Here is an 18711-nt window from a genome sequence, read left to right on the forward strand (position 1 = left end):
GAAAGGTGAATTCTGTTAAAGAAAATATATTGCCTGGCAGTGAACTTTGAGCTTTATCATTTTACAGTTATTATTTATTCTATTATAGCAACACAACACACTAACTAGGGTTTAAAAAATGGGATCAGAAAGAACGTGACCTTTAAAGGGATAGTTCAACAAATATTTCTAAGTACCGCATGATTTACCCATCGTCAAGCCATCCAAGATACGCATGTCGGACAAACACAGTTTCAGTTTTTTAAATGTCCTGTTTTTTCCCAGCTTTAACTATATGCATCGTATGCTACATCTTACGCTAAAACTCTCTGGTGAATGCGCATTGACTGCTACCGGAAGCTAGTTTATTATAGTTTATAAAGTTTTAAAAATTGATATTTTTTATTACAAAAGGGCATCGATTACCCTCAGAAGGGCTTTATTAACCCCCTGGATTACTTCTGTGAAGGATGGATGCACTTTTTTGGGCTTAAAAGTGTTTTCCGTTAAAAATTTTGGAAGAGACAGGGCATTTTCTAAAATAACTCAAATGGTGTGTGTTCAAAAGATGATGGACAGATGCATCTCGGATGGTTTGAGGGTGTGTAAATAATTTTTTCCTGAATTTTCGCAATAAGAAATGGACTCTCACATGAGATAAATATTCTACCCTATCAGTATTCTAATAAAAGCTGTTTAATTTTAAACTGAGTGGGTCACCTAATAGGAGCAGACATGTTGGGATCCTATAGCCAGAGGAATATTACTCTTTATCTTGAAAACCACCCTGTTATGTCACTCATTGAATAAATGAGTTATGGCTGCCTAGTTTTAGTGCATTTCTACCAAGGCATCGATAATGAAAGCCATTGGAATGCTAAACATATGCCACTAGGTGTCAGTGTGACGTAAAAGAACCATTACAGAGCACGCCTTTATGGAAGTCTCTTGTTAAAGTGATAAACTGTTTTATACATAAAACATTCTGTGAAAATATAACCTTGATATCTTTAATTTGACTGAGTAAGGCCATATCAAAGATTAAAATGAATGTGAAATCAATGATTGAAATCTAACTTTGATGCTCTTAATCTCATAATTCGATTACACAGGCAGGGTCACATTTATGGACTATTCGGTAGCATAGATTTCCAAATGTTCTTCTATGTGTATCTCATTTTATTAGCCTCATGAGAATGTCTGCATTCATTCTAGAAAAATCCAGAGGAGGATTGCTCCTCTCGCACTTTGTCCTGGGAGCCTGGACAGCTCCTGCTTACCCTATATGTGATCCGCAGCATGGAACAGCTCCTTCCCTTCTTTAACCTTCTCAGCCAGGTTTTTAGCAGTAAAGGCAGCAGCCGCTCAGGATCATACCACAGCCCAACTTCCATAGACGGCCCATTCCCTGGCAAGGACGGCAAATTGGAAAGCCAGAAAGTGTTTTGGAGCCGGGCCAGGCAAAACATTGAGGAGATGGTTGAGAAGGACTTTTTAGAGGGACTCATTAAAACGTGACCTGAGATGAACAAAAAATTGAAACTAACACGTGTTTTAAAAACAACATCTTTTCTGAAAAAAAAAAAAAAGAAAAGTTTGTACATTTTTTTGCTTTTCTAATTAATGTATTTTCCCTCAAAGGTATACTATTTAATTTAAAGTCTTTTACTTGTAAATATAGACACATGTATTGAATTATTTCATTTGTTTGTGCCCATAGGATAGTATTGAAGATACTGTGCCATTCCATATTGTGGTGACTTGTTTAATAAAGAGACATATCAGTTAAATTTAAAACGTGTAGCTGACCTTATGTCCCTGTCTTACTAACCAAACTTGCACTAATCTTTTTGAATTAGATTTTAAGGGTGTCATTTTTTGTGTAAGAAAATTAAATATAAATAGACAGTTTTAAATGAAAATTGATTTGAAATTGATCAAAGCCATAATATTAAAGCTATTGTTGCATACCACAGTATGTTGGGGACTAAATTGAATTTATCTGCATTGTTTTATGTGTCTACAACTGTTTTTCCTTCATTAAATACAGGACTGCTTTGTTACGAACCATAACCAAACGTGCACTTTATTTTTCACTAGACTTAAGAACAAGAAGACAGTGGTAATAAATTATGCTGGATGTCGATGTAAATCATAGATTGACCAAAAATGTAAAGTTCTTCTCAAAATCATTTACTCACCTGCAATACCATAGTAATAAAAAGTGACATTCTGATGGGGCCGATAGATTTTTATTGTTAAATAATGTGCATAGTCAATATAAACAGTAGTAAATAAAAAAAATTAAAATTGGAAATTAAAATTAAAATTAGCTAGAGGTAACAAGCAATGCTACATTAAAAATATGATGAAGAAAGTCAGAGAGGTTTTATGTTTTTTTTCTTTTCTTTTTTTGGAGGGGGAAATATTAATTCAACATGTCTATTATTAATTTATTAATAATTTAATTATTTATTTTACTAAAACCATGGTATGAGCATTTAATGGGCGCAGTTTTTTGTTGTTGAAAATGTAAGAAACACAAGAGCAACGTTTACTGAAATAAGATTAGAATAGAAAAGTAAAACATAATAGGGAATGAATATCACTAAGCCTAAACTCATAAATAATTGTACAACTAGATTTTTTTGTTATCTATACATGTAAGAATCAATAAACTAAAGATTTATGAGATTTATTGGGTGCAGATAGTAAAACGCGATATGGGTTTGAAATGACGTGTGACCTGACTCGTGCGTGGGGGCGGAGTGATACCACAAATAAATAAATATTGAGTCCAGCAGGGACCTCGGCTTCCGTTGCGTTTCATCCTCCTTGTTCAGCAATTGTCCAATACTGGACAGAGCCACGGGGTGAATGCAAAGGCAGGAGAGAGGTTTTTTTTAGAGATGAGGAGAACAACGCAAGCCATTTGAAGGTTTTGGGTGACTGTACATCCAGCGGTGTTTGTCGGATAGCCTAATCCTTCATCCGGAGGAGAGAGGACGAATGCTCGAGCTGAGCATCATCGTAAAAACGCCTCTTCCAGGACAACGCGCAAAAACAAGGAATACCTTTCTAGACGTAATTTAAACAATCTTTAATTATTATAAAACTCAATGTTTACGCCGAAAGACTCATTTGCGGATGAAATAATCGTTACGCGTCACCTATGTGATCCCGCATCCCCACGAGGCGAATATACAGCGCTGTGATGCGCATGCGTTGACTCGATATTTTTACTATAGTAAATGCAGACATCTTCTTATACCTTATTAATCCGCATGGTTTAGTTTTGTTTTACATAAGTCCGCTTAAATTTTGGGGGTGTAACTTGAATGAAACACTTCAGAGACTTCGTCTCAGATTGGCTTTAATATCACATTATATTAATATCGTAAATTGTGCTCAAGAATCTATTTTAAACGCCACACATTTGAGGTTTTTAGGTGACCGCAAGTCGTCAAATCTCTTTCATACGGAAATACAGTTCACAGCGAGAGAAGGAAGATGTCGGGTCAGACTTTGACGGATCGCATCGCCGCGGCGCAGTACAGCCTCACGGGCTCCGAGGTGTCGCGTGCTGTGTGTAAAGCGACCACGCACGAGGTGATGGCACCCAAGAAGAAACATCTAGAATGTAAGTGGATTCAGACTCTGATATGCCTTTGCCCTTCTTTATGCCTATTAAAGATGTTATCAATAATTTAAACACCACCCTTCCATAGGTACACATACTGTACACGCGCCTAAGGTTACACACTTTGTCATGTTCGTGCCCATCAAAGGTCATCAAATACCACTGGGTGAAGTGGAAAGGCTTATGGTGCTGTTATGGGTACCAGTGGCAATGAGATGCAATAGATCTGATTTCACAATGTGTCTGTCACTGAGCAGAGAGACACAAGAATGACTAGAGAACATGGCTACCTCACTGTGTGGCTTTGAATCACAGACTGTCACTGGTAGAGGTTTGCAAAATACATTATTACATACACATGACCTCTAGATATTAAAGGAAAAGTTCACATTTGCTCATAATTTACTCATCCTCGTGCCATCCCAGTTGTATATGACTTCCTTTCTTCAGTTGAACACAATGAATCATTTTATGCCACCATGTTATTTTAACCCATTTACTCCTAAAACCTATGTTATTCTAGGATAAATACCCTTATCTCCTGAAGGTTTTCAGAAAAATAGGAATTGTCAACGTCTACCAAAAACGTAATATCTAAGCCTCTGTAGCACAAATAAAAGTAACCGGCGGTAGATGTAATGTTTTGGCGCGTAGCATCAGGCGCAAATGGGTTAAGTGGGGGTCAACACATTGAAAGTCCAGAAAACACATACATCCTCTATTTAAGTAAATCAGGTGGGTTAATATATGTCTTCTTAAGCAAACGATGTTTATGAGAGAAAACATAATATTTTGCGATTATTTACTGATTAACGCATGGTATTATTGTAAAAATATTGTAAGTAAACAGCAGCATGTGGTGTTGATGGCTCCCATGTAAGTAGATAACATAATACAAAATATTTTTTGTATAAAAAAATATTTTTTTTATACAAAAAGTATAATTTCAGTATAATTTCAGGGTTCCCACGGGTCCTTGAAAGTTTGTGAATCTGGGGGAAAACTTCAAGGCCCTGGGAAGTTTTTGAAAATATACATACATAGATACAGGTCATTGAACGTGCTTGAATCTATTTAATGCAATAAATTATCTCGAAAAAATCCATGTTATTCCCTGTGTAGTGTAGGATAATATCGTAACAATCGACTTTTTAAGCGCACATGCTAAACTGTTAGCTTTAAATGCTCATATCTTCTGTATGCAAATGTTGATTTATACCAGAATGCGTTTTTGCATAGTTATATTTGACACATGAAAACGTCTCTGGTTACGTATGCTGTTCCCTGAGAAGGGAACGAGACGCTGCGTCTCTCTTGCCATACTCCTGCGTCCATGTAAAGCCGTCTTTGGCAATATTTCAGATAGCGATGAAAGATTTGTTGTTAAGCCTCACCAATGGCTGAATTTGATATACACATTCAGACGCACTTACTCCTGGAGGCGTCCCCAAAGTGTCACTGCAGTGATGCAGTGCAAGTTCCCTCAAAATGAAACTGTAACAGTGTATCAAAGGTAACAGGATGTTACCTTGCTCTGACTTAAGATGTTTCCCCACATTAAGTCCTTGAATTTGAGGGTATTGGACCTGGAAAGTCCTTGAAAGGTCCTTGAATTTGAAGTTACCTAAGGTGTGGGAACCCTGAATTTGCACTACGCTGTCACAATTGCTTGCAGAGCTTTACTTAAAATAGTTTATGTATGTATAGTATTAATAAAAATACAATAATATTGTCTGGCCTTTTCCTTTAATGGAAGCATTTACTGAAGTAACTGTAAGTTCAGTGTAAGTGCACTCGAAAACAGAGGTAATCAACCGCACAAATGAGGTCAAGCAGCAGGTGGAATTGTTTCGGCAATCCCAGTTTCCTTTCACTGGCTCTCAGATTCACCCTTGCTAAATTATAAGTCCAAGGGAGGATGTCACCATTGGCATTAACGGGTACCAAGCAGGGTTTTCTTTGATATTTTATAACAGTTCACAACATGTAGAATCTTGAATTTAACTTCCTACAGTTTAACAAATATGAATGATTTTGTATCCAGACCTCTTGTTGTCAAAGAACACACTGATGGGTCTTAAAAGGCATTTAATATGCATTGAATGTAAGCATATTTGCAATCGTGTGCAAAGCTTTTTAAATTGTCTTGTGTTGAAATATGAGCACAGTGTCTTTGAAATCTGAGTCATTGTGTTTCTGTCAGTCGGCCCTTAAATCAATAGCTTCTAAACAGTCCTGATCAGCATCACAAAAAAGCTCTACATTTGTGGCAGGTGTCCCAGTCTCCCCAGCACTAGGACACGCCCACATTTCTCTCAGAGGAGCGGGGGTAATCACAACACTTCAATTAAACCAGAGCTAGGCATTTGAACTGTATGACTTAGAATCACATGTGATGTACATTTATTCTTTGGTTTTGTGTAATTTATGTTCAGTTTATTTATGTATTGTTTTGTGTGCAACGTTCAGTAGTCAGTATGTATTCTTGTGAATACACTAGTGCCAGCAATATCTTTAATGTTTCTATATGTGCTGACTCATTAGTTTCCCTGCCATTTTGTGACGTGCAGATGCATTTTAATAGCACAATGTCAGGTAGAACTGAGAAGGTTGCTGATCTTAATATTTGATATTTCAAGAATATGAGGAAATGAACATAACTATTAAATTAACATGACTTGCATTTTACAACATGAATCTTCCTGTAACCATTTTTTGCATATTTTGGGCATGCGTCAATAAGTCATGTCTTTATATAGTCTGCCTCATTAGGGGCAACAGAATCTTTAGTACAGTGGAGATTAAAATGACACTTAACTATGTATGAATATCATTGCATTATATAACTATCAGTCCAAGTGACATCTACAGATGAATGAGATAAATGAGAGCCTTCCCAGAAATTATTTTACTTTGATGCCCTACATGTCGGGATCCTGTCAGATCCTTGGTATTTCTGTATGGCAGGGTCCCGACAGTACAATGTTCTGTGTTGGCACACGTGGCTTTTTATTGTTTGTATCTTGCCACGTGTTTCCAGTGTCTCGTCACTTTTTCCCCGGTCCCTTACGTGTGATTATTTTCCAGGTGTATGTAATTTACTTTGTCCTATTTAAGAGTCCTGTGCTTGTCACTCATTACGGGTTCGTCCTGTGTGTTGTATTGTGGTCCTGTCTTGAGTCTCTGTAGGTCTTCAGTGAGTTTCAGTCGTATATTATGTCCGTTTTGATTACTTGTCCACTTAATTGTTATCCTGTTTGTTGCCCCCTCGTGGGTTTTTTCTTTCCCTTTTGTTAATAAATCGTCATTTGTATTTCGTGTCTGCGATTGGGTTCTTCTTCCTTGCTAATTCACTACATCACCATATCTATAGCCATATCTGACATCTTTTTCAGCAAATTCTACCTTCTACTTCCCGGATATATGACGTCAAAAGAAGAGTTTTTGACTAACCTCCGCCAACAGGAATACACCCGTCTAAGCTGCTGTCGAATCACAACACTAAACCAGCTTCACAATCAGAACTCGTTAAGTATTTCTGAAGGAGGGACTTCATAGAACAAGAACATTTTTGAAAAATACTGCGTTTTTAATATTGCGCACCTTAAACTCAATCAAAGCTTCGAAAACTCAGGAAAAACATCCGCTTTAAGAAACAAAAGTTTTTGTATACTTAGGCGTGGTTTCACAGACAAAGCGTAGCTAAAGCCAGGCTAGGCCTTAGTTAAATTTAAATGTTTAAGCATCTTTTAAAACATGCCTTAGAAAAAGACATTACTGTTGTGTATCTTGAGACAAATCAAAACCGCAGCATATTTAGTATTAATGACAAACGTGCTCATTCTGAAATCCAAATAAATAATCATGCTTTGTTCTGTATGTGCATGCAATAATTTGCTGGTTTTATGTTATTAAAACTTACAAGGTACCTAAACTTATTTAGAGAAAAAACGCTGACCGTGTAGCTGAATGTCAAAAAAAAACTTTATTTATACCCGTGTCATTAACAGAATGCAGCAGACACTCACCTTAACGGTTTTTTATAAATCCATTTTCCTGCCCGACTAAAACATAAACATTGCAATTTGCAAATAACACCAGAATGAACAGTTAATTTACGTACACATATTCTAAAAATAATCTTGCGTGACTGATACGCTGTTAAGCGGTGAATTTAAAACATGATTTTGAATGGAAGTCAATGACGCTCTCTGCCGGTTGGGTATACCAAGATTGCGGCTCAAACTCTGCGCTGGCTTCACCATACGCTGTTACGTTAAGCGTTCTATGCGCAATCCAGTCATGTGTAATATGCATGAAAGCTCAAATAAAAACAACAAACCGATACGTGTGGTTGCTAAGGGCGCAGTGATAAACAGAACCGTTAGGTGAAGCGGTCATAGCAGTGTTTTATCGTGAATAAAGCACACCTATTGACCAATCAGAATCAAGGATTGGAACCGTTTTATAATAAGTTATATATGTGTTTTAGTCTAGGACTAGCCTTAAGCCTTGTCTGTGAAACCAGGGGCTAATGTCAGGATCAGTTGTTTGTCACATACATGTTGTCTATTTGTGATTTTAGAATGCGATTTAACAGCCCCTCCAGAAAACGCGATTATGCGATCGCATCATTCAACGCATAATCAGCCAAAGTCTGCATATTTAGGCGGTGACTGCATTTTTCAAATACGCCGCACTTTCGCAGCATAAATTGCAGATTTCCATGCTTAAAATTTGAGGGGCTTGCATGATTTCCTAATTCTCGCATTTTCATAGCAAAAATCACATATCTCTTAGCAGAAAATTTAAAAATGTTGCATTTCTTCACACAAGCGCAGCCATGTCCCCTTTTGCCATGGGAACGTTATGAAGTGACGTGATTATGTGATGTGAACATCATTGAAAAGCTGCAAACAGTTTTTGCAAGTTCCCTCAATTTCATTGCATAAAGTTGCATAAATATCCTGCATATTCCATTGCATTTTTTAAAGGGGTGGTTCAATGGTATTTCAAGCATTTTGACTTATTAACACAGTAATAGAGTTGTTTCCTCATGCGAAACGTAGGCAAAGTGTCAAAAAAGCAGTTGGGTGTGTTACAGAGTATTTCTGTGCCGAATGCACCTCAACAGGGTTCGTACAAGTTTCGGAAAGTTTTCTTCGATTACAGGTCCAGCTGACGTTTCAGGGGTTTTCTATACGTATCACTTCTTTATATGGGCACTTCCACCGGAAAACCCCGCCCACCCGTTAATCAGCGGGAGACGCTAGAACTTGCAATCATCATATCACGCCACATACCTTTGTTTAATTTCAAAACTCAACAATGGCATGAAAGAAGAAGTGTGTTTTTGGATGTAAGGAGAAGAAATCCAGCCTTATGAAAACAATGGATATAGTTTATTATCCAGGGTAGCAGCGGAGTTGTGCTTGTGTGTTTGATGCGATGGATTTTCTCATGAGTTGCATGGGGTAAGTAAGACTTCTGTCTTATGTTGGAAATAGGTGCGTGCATATTATATAAATGAGACGAACATGTAGTGAATCATAAGTTAAACAGTATTGTATAGTGTTGCATGACTCGCTCCTCCCGTGGTATAACTCCTCCTTCTTCATTTTTTCGTACGTTATCGGAAAGATTCGGTAAAGTTAATCTTTCTTTTATAAATCTGATTAAACTAAAGACTCTTCGGAGATATAAAGGATGTAATACTACTCTATAGATACTCCAGATTAACATCAGAAATGCAGAAACAGCGTGTGTTACGTGAGCTTTAAGAAAACGTTACGCAAGATCAAGGATTTTTTGCCTGCAACAATCACAAAAAACTCCACGTTTTTCTGGAAGGACTGAATTAAGCACATCCAGAGACATTGTAAACATGGCCTCCGATTGGCACAACTCTTGGACTTTGGTGCTACTCTGTACTTTATATTATGAATCAATCAACCAATCAGGATCAAATGAATGTAATGGAAAATATTAATAAGCATCCAATTCTCATAACCCTACTATTAGGGATGCAGCGATACCACTTTTTTGGAATACGAGTACGAGTACTTGCATTTCAGTACTTGCCGATACCGAGTACTTAATAAAAAACATGATTTAAATTTACAGGTAACAGCTTTAGTCATATAATTTTACAAAAAAAACCAAGAGACTAGTTTTCCAGTTTGTTGTAAACTCTGCCTCTTTGGACAACACAAGAGGCATTAACCCCTTACACGCCGCTCAAACATAGACATTTCTCAGACCGTGGTATCGATCCCTGGTATCGGGGGACTTTTAACGAGTACGAGTACTTTAGAAAATGTGGTATCGAGGCCGATACCCGATACCAGTATCTGTATCGGTGCATCCCTACCTACTATATACTTGTACTATATACTCTGCATTAATTTGTCCCTATAAATCTTGCCCTCTCCTACTCCCCTTTGTTTCTCATCAGCCTTTGTCTCTCAATAGCTTTCTCTTTTCACTTATCTTTTTTGCGCAGCCGCAAATCAAACACCACACATTATCCAGGATGCAATACATGAAAGCAGGAAAGTGAACGCTTGTGCTGCACTGATGTCAGTCAGCACGAGAAATCAGCAGTGATGTGATGTCACAGTGTGAAAATGCAGCCTTCAACCAATCACAGTAAAGTGGAGCATTAGCAAGCCAAGTGCTTTCAGCACCTTGGACAGAGACACCCCTACAGCAACCGAAACAACACCTTCCTCCACTGTGGCCACCAATTCCCATTTTCCAGTCTCCCTCCCCCACACTCAGAGGTCACTGTGTCCTTGAAACCCTGTTCATTGTGTATTAGTCATTGTGTGTTGAGTTAAAATTTGAGTAATTTACGCTGCTTTATTTTGTAATCACCCATCCGCACAAGCTTATATGCATATTCACGCTCAAGTGTAGCAAGAGATGCTTTTCTGTCTATTCATTGCACAGATGTTCATAGTGCTGCCTGCATAGTGGTTAAAGTGCCAAATTTGACTCTCGGTTAATCAGGAAACATCCACACTGGCAGCCGTGTACATGGCAGCAATGGGTGCTGTTAATACTCCGCTGTGCCATAAATAATGCAAGCAGAGATGTGTTTCTTGTGTAATCTGTTAACCACACGGCTGGGTCCACAAGAGCCCTGATCTCAAGAGAAAAAGAGTGCATGTCACAGACCTGGAAATGGTCTGGCGTGTGAGATTAGGCCACACTTAGTGATTTTCACACCGGTTAAACAGATTGAGATTATACATGTCATGCAGAAGCAAGAGGTTTCAATGGGGGAAGGGTGCGTGTTGGATTTGTTTGGAGAGGTAAAACTCTGGGATTATAATACTACAATTATTTTTATCTGATTTAGATGTGTTCAGATTATGGCTTTTGTTTTATTAATGCATAAATCTTGTGAAAGCAAATACACATGTTCGAGAAAAATAAGCAGAATTGCAAATAGTGGGATTGGAGAGCAACACTGTCTCAAGGGCCATTAAAGGAAATCTTTACTCGGTTCATTTGGTAATCAAAGAAAAGGTTTATTATTAAACTGCTGTTCTATAAATTCAAATTGTTTTGTAACCGAAGTTGGCTAAAGTTTGTTTGGTGAGCTGCATACATTATACCGCGCTTGTCACCCGATGACATTTCATTTTGAATGGAAACAATATCTAAATCTGAGCATAAACACAGATCCAGGCATATTTATTTTGGTCATTTTAGCATTTTGGTTGCTCTGGTATTTACAAACTGATGTTGTATATCAAGATCTGCATAATGAAAATTTATTTTTGTTTTACTGAAAACTGGACATGTGTTTTGAACAGCATAAGTTAATAATAGTAAATGCTGTAAAAAAAACTATTTTTAGGAAACCTCTTTAGCTATTTGTTGTATTATTTTTTTAAATAATTGATAGATTTTTTAATCAGTTTTAATAATGGCTGCTGGATATTAACTCTTTCCCCGCTATTGAAGAGTTATCTGTCAAATAAGAGAAAGCATTTGCATAAACATAAAGTGTTTTACTGATGAGGTTTTATGTTAACCTGTTATATCACGATTTTACCGCACTTACCCAATTTATATATTTTTATTTTATTTTAAAATCAGTGTATGTTTTTGATAATCATTCTGAATCTGATCTCGAACAAAATTCCTTCACAAAAATGCTATTATTTCAGCTTTTTGATTAAAAAAAAAATATTTTTAAAGAAAAATACCCATATATATTATATATTAACATTATATATTTTTTGAAGAAATTTTTCTGGAATGCATTTTATGAAATTACAAAAAATGCTGGCGGGCAACTTTTCAAAAAAAGGCAGGTGGCAAAAGAATTAAATGTTTTAGCTCACATCTGGAGTACAGAAGGAAATCTTTTCTATTTCTAGAATCTCTCTATTTCTAATCTTGTATCTCCTGTATTGGCTGGTTTTCTCTGGTTTCTTGGATGCTACAGTAAGGGCACATGAGCGATCTCTCAGTTTTTGCTCCAGGGAGAGGACTATAAATAAAGAGAGCTTTTCATGCTTCATTCATGTGCACATGGAATATGGCTGTTTTTGCAAACACCCTCATAACACCCATACAAGTGTTTAAAGAAACACAGTTTATTGCAGCACACTCATTGTATAAAGCTTGACCATCACAAAATTGTTAGTTAAGTAAATGCAGAAATTTTCCAGGGAAGTTGCACAGCATCTTGGCATCCTGAGAATTGAGGAAAACAGATGTAAATGTACTGTAAGAAGATTTATAGCTTTATAGCCAGTTGTTAGCTTGTTGTGCGGGGATGTTAGTTTGCTGTCATTGCGTTTGATAACGCGATCACGTGCTGTTCTGTTACGTATAATGGTATTTAAAACATAGTTTTTTGTGTGATATGATTGCATCTGAAACAAATGTTTGACTGACATTGCTTATGGCACCTTGAAATTTTTAAATGTTGTATAATTTCAATTTGTTGATTTTAGTGGTACACTTTTAGTGGCAGTGCTTTGATGACAAAACACATATTACGCAGTTTTTAATGTCAAATGACGGAGTAGATGCTGTGCGATTTTGACCAAAAATTATCTCTGTAATTTTTGGTGAATGGCGATATATGATAAATGTGAAATAATTGTTAATATTTATTCGAAATCAAAGCCTCATGTGAGATGTCCTGATCACCTTTCTTAAAAAAACATATGATGAAAATAAATTTCAAAGATTGGATTTTTTTTCGTTTGAAAATGCACAGCTGCACAACATGCAAGCTGGTTGGAAAGTTTTCATCTGACCTAATTTCTGGCTCCTGATAACTCCTGTTGCAACGGATGGTCATATCAGACCATAACAATATAGACCTATCCCACTAGGAAAAAAATACAGATATATATCCAAAACTCGAGAGAGTGCTCTAATACTATTGCAAAAATTGTGTATTTGTGTATCCTATTTAGAAACAGAGAATTAGAGATTTTTTTTGTGAAAGTGTTATGTTTCTATGAATAAGTACTACTTATTTGATGCTTTGCTCTTCAAACTTAAGTGTATTGGAATAGCTTTTTTAAAGCTGTTTGTGGACACGTCATGTCCAGTATGTATTGTGGGTTTCAGTTTACAGTTACAGGGGGACATTCTGTATTAAGTGGCTTTTAACTGGCCTTTGGTTTCACTTCATGCCTGTATACATCCCTTAATTAAATGCTGTTATGTCCTTAAATACTACAAAGGAGACCTGCTTTCCTGACACCAAGTGCTGTGAACTTGTTGTCAAGGAAACAAGCTTTTTTAGCATGTCTGTCTCCCCTCCTACTCATGTCTTTAGTGGAGTGAAAATTACTGGTTTAACAACTGACGGTTCTGCACTTATAACACATTGCATGATATCTAATGTTGGTGTTAGTTTGCAACAGAGCTCTGAAAAGGATTTTGGAATGACATTTGAGTGAAATGACTGTAATGGAGTAACATTTACATTATATTTGGCAGATGCTTTTATCCAAAGCAATTAACAGTGATCTTTGTGTTAACAATGCAATATTCTGCTAGTTGAGCTACATCATACAACTGGGTTATTTGAATGTCTAATGTCTATTAAACAGCCAAGTGCGAAATATTCTTGGGCTTTTTTTATCACTGAAGACAGTAATAGTCCCTTTCTATTCATCTTTCGTACAAGTCGCTAAATTGCCCATTGTGCTTTGCTTGTCCGCAGGATGTTTGAAGGAACAAGCCGACTTTTTGGGACTTTAGCTTATTCACCTTATCCCCCAGAGTTAGATAAGTCTATACATACCTTTTTCATCTCTGTGCATCCTGTAACTCTGTCTGATGCACCCACCGCTAGCCTAGCTTAGCACAAAGACTGGAAGTAAATGGCTTCAGCTAGCATACTGCTCCCAATAAGTGAAAAAATACCACCAATATTTTCCTATTTATATGTTGTGATTTAGTCACGCCGTGTACAAATAACAAGGTCATATGAGACACAGCCATCTTTTAACTGTATACATTCTGTGAACTATATTCTCAGTAGGCGAAGCACTGCTACTTGTGCGGAGTGATTAGCCCAACACTTGTGCAAACTCTCTGCCCTTCACCACCGGGCTTCTCAGGTGATGCGAGAAAATCACTCCGCCCAAGTAGCAGTGCTTTAGCCTCAAAATAACATACACATTACCCCCGATTACTGATTGGCTAAGAGAGTGTTGTGGTGCAGACTTATTTCAGAAATCGCTTACTGCACCTGTAATAGTGCAAATACCACTATAATCTTCAGTAATGCTGATAGCAAACACAACACAGAAGGACATAATTTGCTGTAAAGGCATCGTACATGGAGAAGTCAGGAAAAAGGTAGATAGGATAAATTATACAAGTCTGGATCTGGATTAAGGGTTGGAAAAATGCTGAATTGTCAGTTGAAATGTTAATGAAGTACAGTATTTATCTGTCTTTTAGAGAGCAGAGAAAATAATTCAGTCTGTTGTTTCCTTTAATGCCTGTTTAACACTTAAATAATCTACACAGAAAGTTTCCTGTGATTGTGGCTTTGGGTAGAGGTATTTTTAAAAAGAGGAGTCATTGGAAATTCTCCCCACATCAGCTCATGACCTGCCACTGATATTGTAATCAGCTCCAGATATTGAACAGGGAAAGTGGCATGCGGGCCAAGCTTATAGTCGATAACAGGCCACAAGGCTGCAGGATAGTTTTTCAGGCTCATATGAGATGGCGGTGCAGCTGTACATACTCACCCCTCGATCATCAGACCGCCAGCGACTTTCTCCCTGTGTGTCGTCCGTCTCTTTTTATGAGGCATTTCGAAATCTGTAAAACTCTAATAAGTCTTAAACAATGAGTACCGTCCACTCCATTGACGAGTCGGATGACATAAACTCCACTGGTTCACTCCCACTGGTAGTCGCTCCCAAAAATCATGTATCATTTGCATAAAGTTAAACTTTTCTTAACTTTCTTGCATCACTGGACACGCCCATCCGGTCACCACAGTCCCTTTTGCTCGTGTCGCTGAAAGTCGCCAAGGTTTCATTGAAATCAAATGAATGAGTCGCTGGTGGTCTGAATGGGGCGTCATGATTACAGGATTTCTTTTCAAGGTCTGTGTGAATACAGATTCTGTGTTTATTTTCATTTCAGTGTTTGTGTGTGTAAGCATTCCTGCCCTGTTATTTAAGAACCTTGAGGTTATCGCCCAGTTATCTTCCAATCACTTTTACTAAATAATTTAGCAAGCTAGGTCAGCTATTGTCTACAGCAGTGGTTCCCTAACAGGGGTATTAGAGGGGACTATTGGGGTTTGTGGCACTTTTAATACTTATGAATAAATGAAAAATTAAATGAAATGATAGAACAGACCCTCTGCTTTAAAAAAAAGTTTCATCCTTTCTTCATTAGTTCGCTTTTTATCACCTCTCAAATATGGGTAGGTTTCTTCAAAAACACCAGTTTTTTAGCAAAAAGCTGAGATAATTCAATTTTTGTGAATGAATTTTAATAGAGATCAGATTAAGAGCGATCATCAAAACATACACGGACATATAGCTGTTTGGCCTAGTGCAATATTTCCGGAATTGCGTAAGAGTGCCACCTGGTGGATAAACACGGTAAAACGGATAAACCCTAAGATTTTTGTATTGTTTGTATAATAAAAACGTTAAAGCGACAGTAAGTAGGATTTTCCCCATCTAGTGGTGAAATTGTATTTTGCATTCAAAGGAATAGTGCTCTCTAGCGCCTCGCTTTTCCAAATGCATGTTGCAACTACGGTAGCCGTTATGTACTCACTGATCTCCTTGTCCGTTTCAGCTGGTTCACAAGTTCTGAACAAAAACGTGTTGCTGTAGGCTAATGCTTTTTGTCCCTCTCTGTTATTATAGTTTTTCAATATAGCACCAGTGAGGACATTTTTTTGAATAAAGTCATTGATTTTGAATAAAATACTTAAAAAACTACACATTTTCCATTAAATAAAAAGATAATGTATAACTCTTTTCCTGAAAGTGTTTTTTTTTTAAGTTGCCAGCCAGCGCCAGCATTTTTCATGATTTTCACAAACGTTTAATGCCTTGCAGAAAATGTTAACGGGTCAAAGAGCTAATAAAGACATTCAAGGGATCTTCTATCTTTTACTTGTGTTAGTTTTGTACTCGATTACTCGAGAGGCCCCCTGTTGTTTCAAAGTGTAGTGCAACAGTGAGCATAACAAGTATAAAGTGTCAGCGGAGCCTCGCGGTGAGGAGCGAGACGCGAGTAAGGCATAACCCATCCTTAAACTTTGCCATTGAAAACATACGTTATTAAAATTTCTATAAGAGACTTTTTGAAAATCACTTACAGTAAGTGCAGAGTAACCTGGCATGACAAACTACACTATAAAAATATTACTGCTTTTTACAACTATACCTTTGTCAATTTGGGTTTTAATACTTATTTAATGCAGACATAGGGGCCTATCTTGCACCCAGCACAATTGACTTTGTCAATGACGCATGTATCATTCGTATTTTGCACCGGCGTACAGCGGGTTTTTCCCTCCACAGACGCACGTCGGCAAACTAGGGAATGAACTGGCGCAAAAAAGCAGGCGTGTTCCGGCGCAAACCATCCCTGATGCTATTTTGCAGTTTCAAAAACAATTGCGCCACTGACCAGAAAAAACTAGTCTAAAGTCAGTGGCGCTTTGCGCATTGTTCAATATGCTATTTTAAGGGCGCATGCTTGACCATAATGTATAGCGTGCACAACGCGCACACACTTTGCTTATCTAATCTACACAGATGCAACAGTTATTTTTGCAAATCATAAATTGTTACAATAAAAAATATTAACACATGAGATAAGGGAAATCATTGTGGTGAGCATTGTGGTGATAGTTTTTATTTATTTTGTGTGGCTGCGTTAAAAAGTTATCATGCAAATAACGATTAAAATATTTTCATAAGTTTGTTGTGTGGCTGTATTACGCTTATTTTATGTAAATAATAATTACAATGTTTTCATAAGAAACCTTAATGTATGTGAACTTGATTATAAGTGTACTTTGGGGTTGGACTGATTGCGTTTCTCGGCTTTTAGCGGTGAGGGTAGACGCAGCGATGTCCTCTGCTGGCGTCAGGTCCTGTGTAAATGCAGATCCACCTCCAGTTACACGGCGTGCCCTATTTATCCTGGCAAGCTTGGGATTCCCCCGTCTCCTGACATCATTGTAGCGCTTGCGGCGCAACGTCCTGGGGATGCCAGCTATTTCCTTCCACGCCTGTTTAACCGACGCTGATTTGGGCGGATTACTCCCATCCCCATTCAAAACAACTTCTCTGTCTTTGACTGCTCTTACAAGAACGTCGGTCTCCTCGGCTGTGAACCGCTCCTGGCGTGCGCCTGGTAAATCCGTCATAATAATAGCAACCCGCCATGGAACTTGCGCACTAGCATTTAAAGGGAATGTTGGATGACGTTCTGATTGGTTTATTTGACGTTACGCCCAAACCACACCTATGAATAATGAACCTACTTCAGACCAACCCCTTATTTATTTGCGCCTGGCGCAAGAGTTATTTCTCCCGCCGGGAAAATAGCAACAGTGCCCAAGATCCGCCCACAAAGTCACTTGCGCTTTGCGCTTCGCACTTGCATTTCAGATCGTTAAAAATAGGGCCCATAGACTGTGTGTAGAAGTCACTGTGTGACTAGGTTATGTTTGAGTCTTAAAAGAGAGGTATGGCTTTAAAAATATGTGGGAAACCCTCTACTACAGATTCTGCTGTAACACAATACACAGACTCATTCTTCTATTAAAGTGTGACTCATACAGGAGTGTAATTCATTTTCCAGGTACCTCAACAACTGTTAATAATGTAATTTCGGCCAGATGGCACTGCAGCAACAGTTTTGCCTCTCGGCAACGATTAGTCAAAGATATATTCCAAACGATTCATTTGAGACAGGACAACAATCCTCATGTCTTACAGAGAAGTTTATGAGGCTGAACAAATCTGCTTTCTTACCAGCTCTTATTATGAAGTGCAGAGACTCAATTATTTTAACAATTAACTTACTACTTAGATTGGGACAAAACAAAGTGGCACTGACCTCCAAGAATCCAGGGGTGCGTTTCCCAAACAACGACGTAACTCGTTGCTGAACGACCATAGTACGATGCATCATTGGAGAAACTAACTACCTTGTCACGACTGTTTGTCGAAAGCATAGTAGCTTTGTCGCACATTCGTCGTTCGAACGATGTTGGTTTAACAACATAGTTGATGATGTCACGTGGGAGGTGAAGTACTAATTAATCTGTGCAAATCGATTTAATGTCAGATTATTGCTTTAAATAACATATATTGCATCGGAAGACTGATTTTGTTATCGTGATTTAGTTATCTGTTGTTTATTTTCAAATATTTCATTCATGTGCAAGTTCCCTCTTACGTCAGTACTCCCAGGGATTCCCCAGGGTCTTAAGCTTGTAGACTGTGCACATGTGCAGTTTTCAAATGCAGCGCTTTCATTCTGTTTACACATGTAAAGACGTAAAAAATTTTTAATAAAATTGTAATATGATAGATATAGACTGTACT

General features: G+C 37.7%; 2 protein-coding genes across 10 annotated transcripts in view; both read left to right on the plus strand.

Moving 5' to 3' along the window:
• Nucleotides 1-1780, plus strand: part of dop1a (DOP1 leucine zipper like protein A) — a 29279-nt gene extending 27499 nt beyond the window's left edge. For all 3 annotated transcript variants that reach the window (XM_065298369.2, XM_065298370.2, XM_073811558.1), the window contains one exon: nt 1195-1780. In XM_065298369.2, coding sequence (XP_065154441.1) covers nt 1195-1497 — 303 coding nt within the window. In that variant the 3' untranslated portion in view covers nt 1498-1780. The remainder of the gene's footprint in view (nt 1-1194) is intronic.
• Nucleotides 1781-2770: 990 nt separating this feature from the next.
• Nucleotides 2771-18711, plus strand: part of LOC135788902 (clathrin coat assembly protein AP180-like) — a 53393-nt gene continuing 37452 nt past the window's right edge. For 6 of the 7 annotated variants that reach the window (XM_065298361.2, XM_065298363.2, XM_065298365.2 and 3 more), the window contains exon 1: nt 2771-3619. In XM_065298361.2, coding sequence (XP_065154433.1) covers nt 3490-3619 — 130 coding nt within the window. In that variant the 5' untranslated portion in view covers nt 2771-3489. The remainder of the gene's footprint in view (nt 3620-18711) is intronic. The other variant, XM_065298362.2, reaches the window with a different exon arrangement.

This window comes from Paramisgurnus dabryanus, chromosome 13 (assembly GCF_030506205.2).
Source record: "Paramisgurnus dabryanus chromosome 13, PD_genome_1.1, whole genome shotgun sequence".
NCBI classification, from domain to species: domain Eukaryota; kingdom Metazoa; phylum Chordata; class Actinopteri; order Cypriniformes; family Cobitidae; genus Paramisgurnus; species Paramisgurnus dabryanus.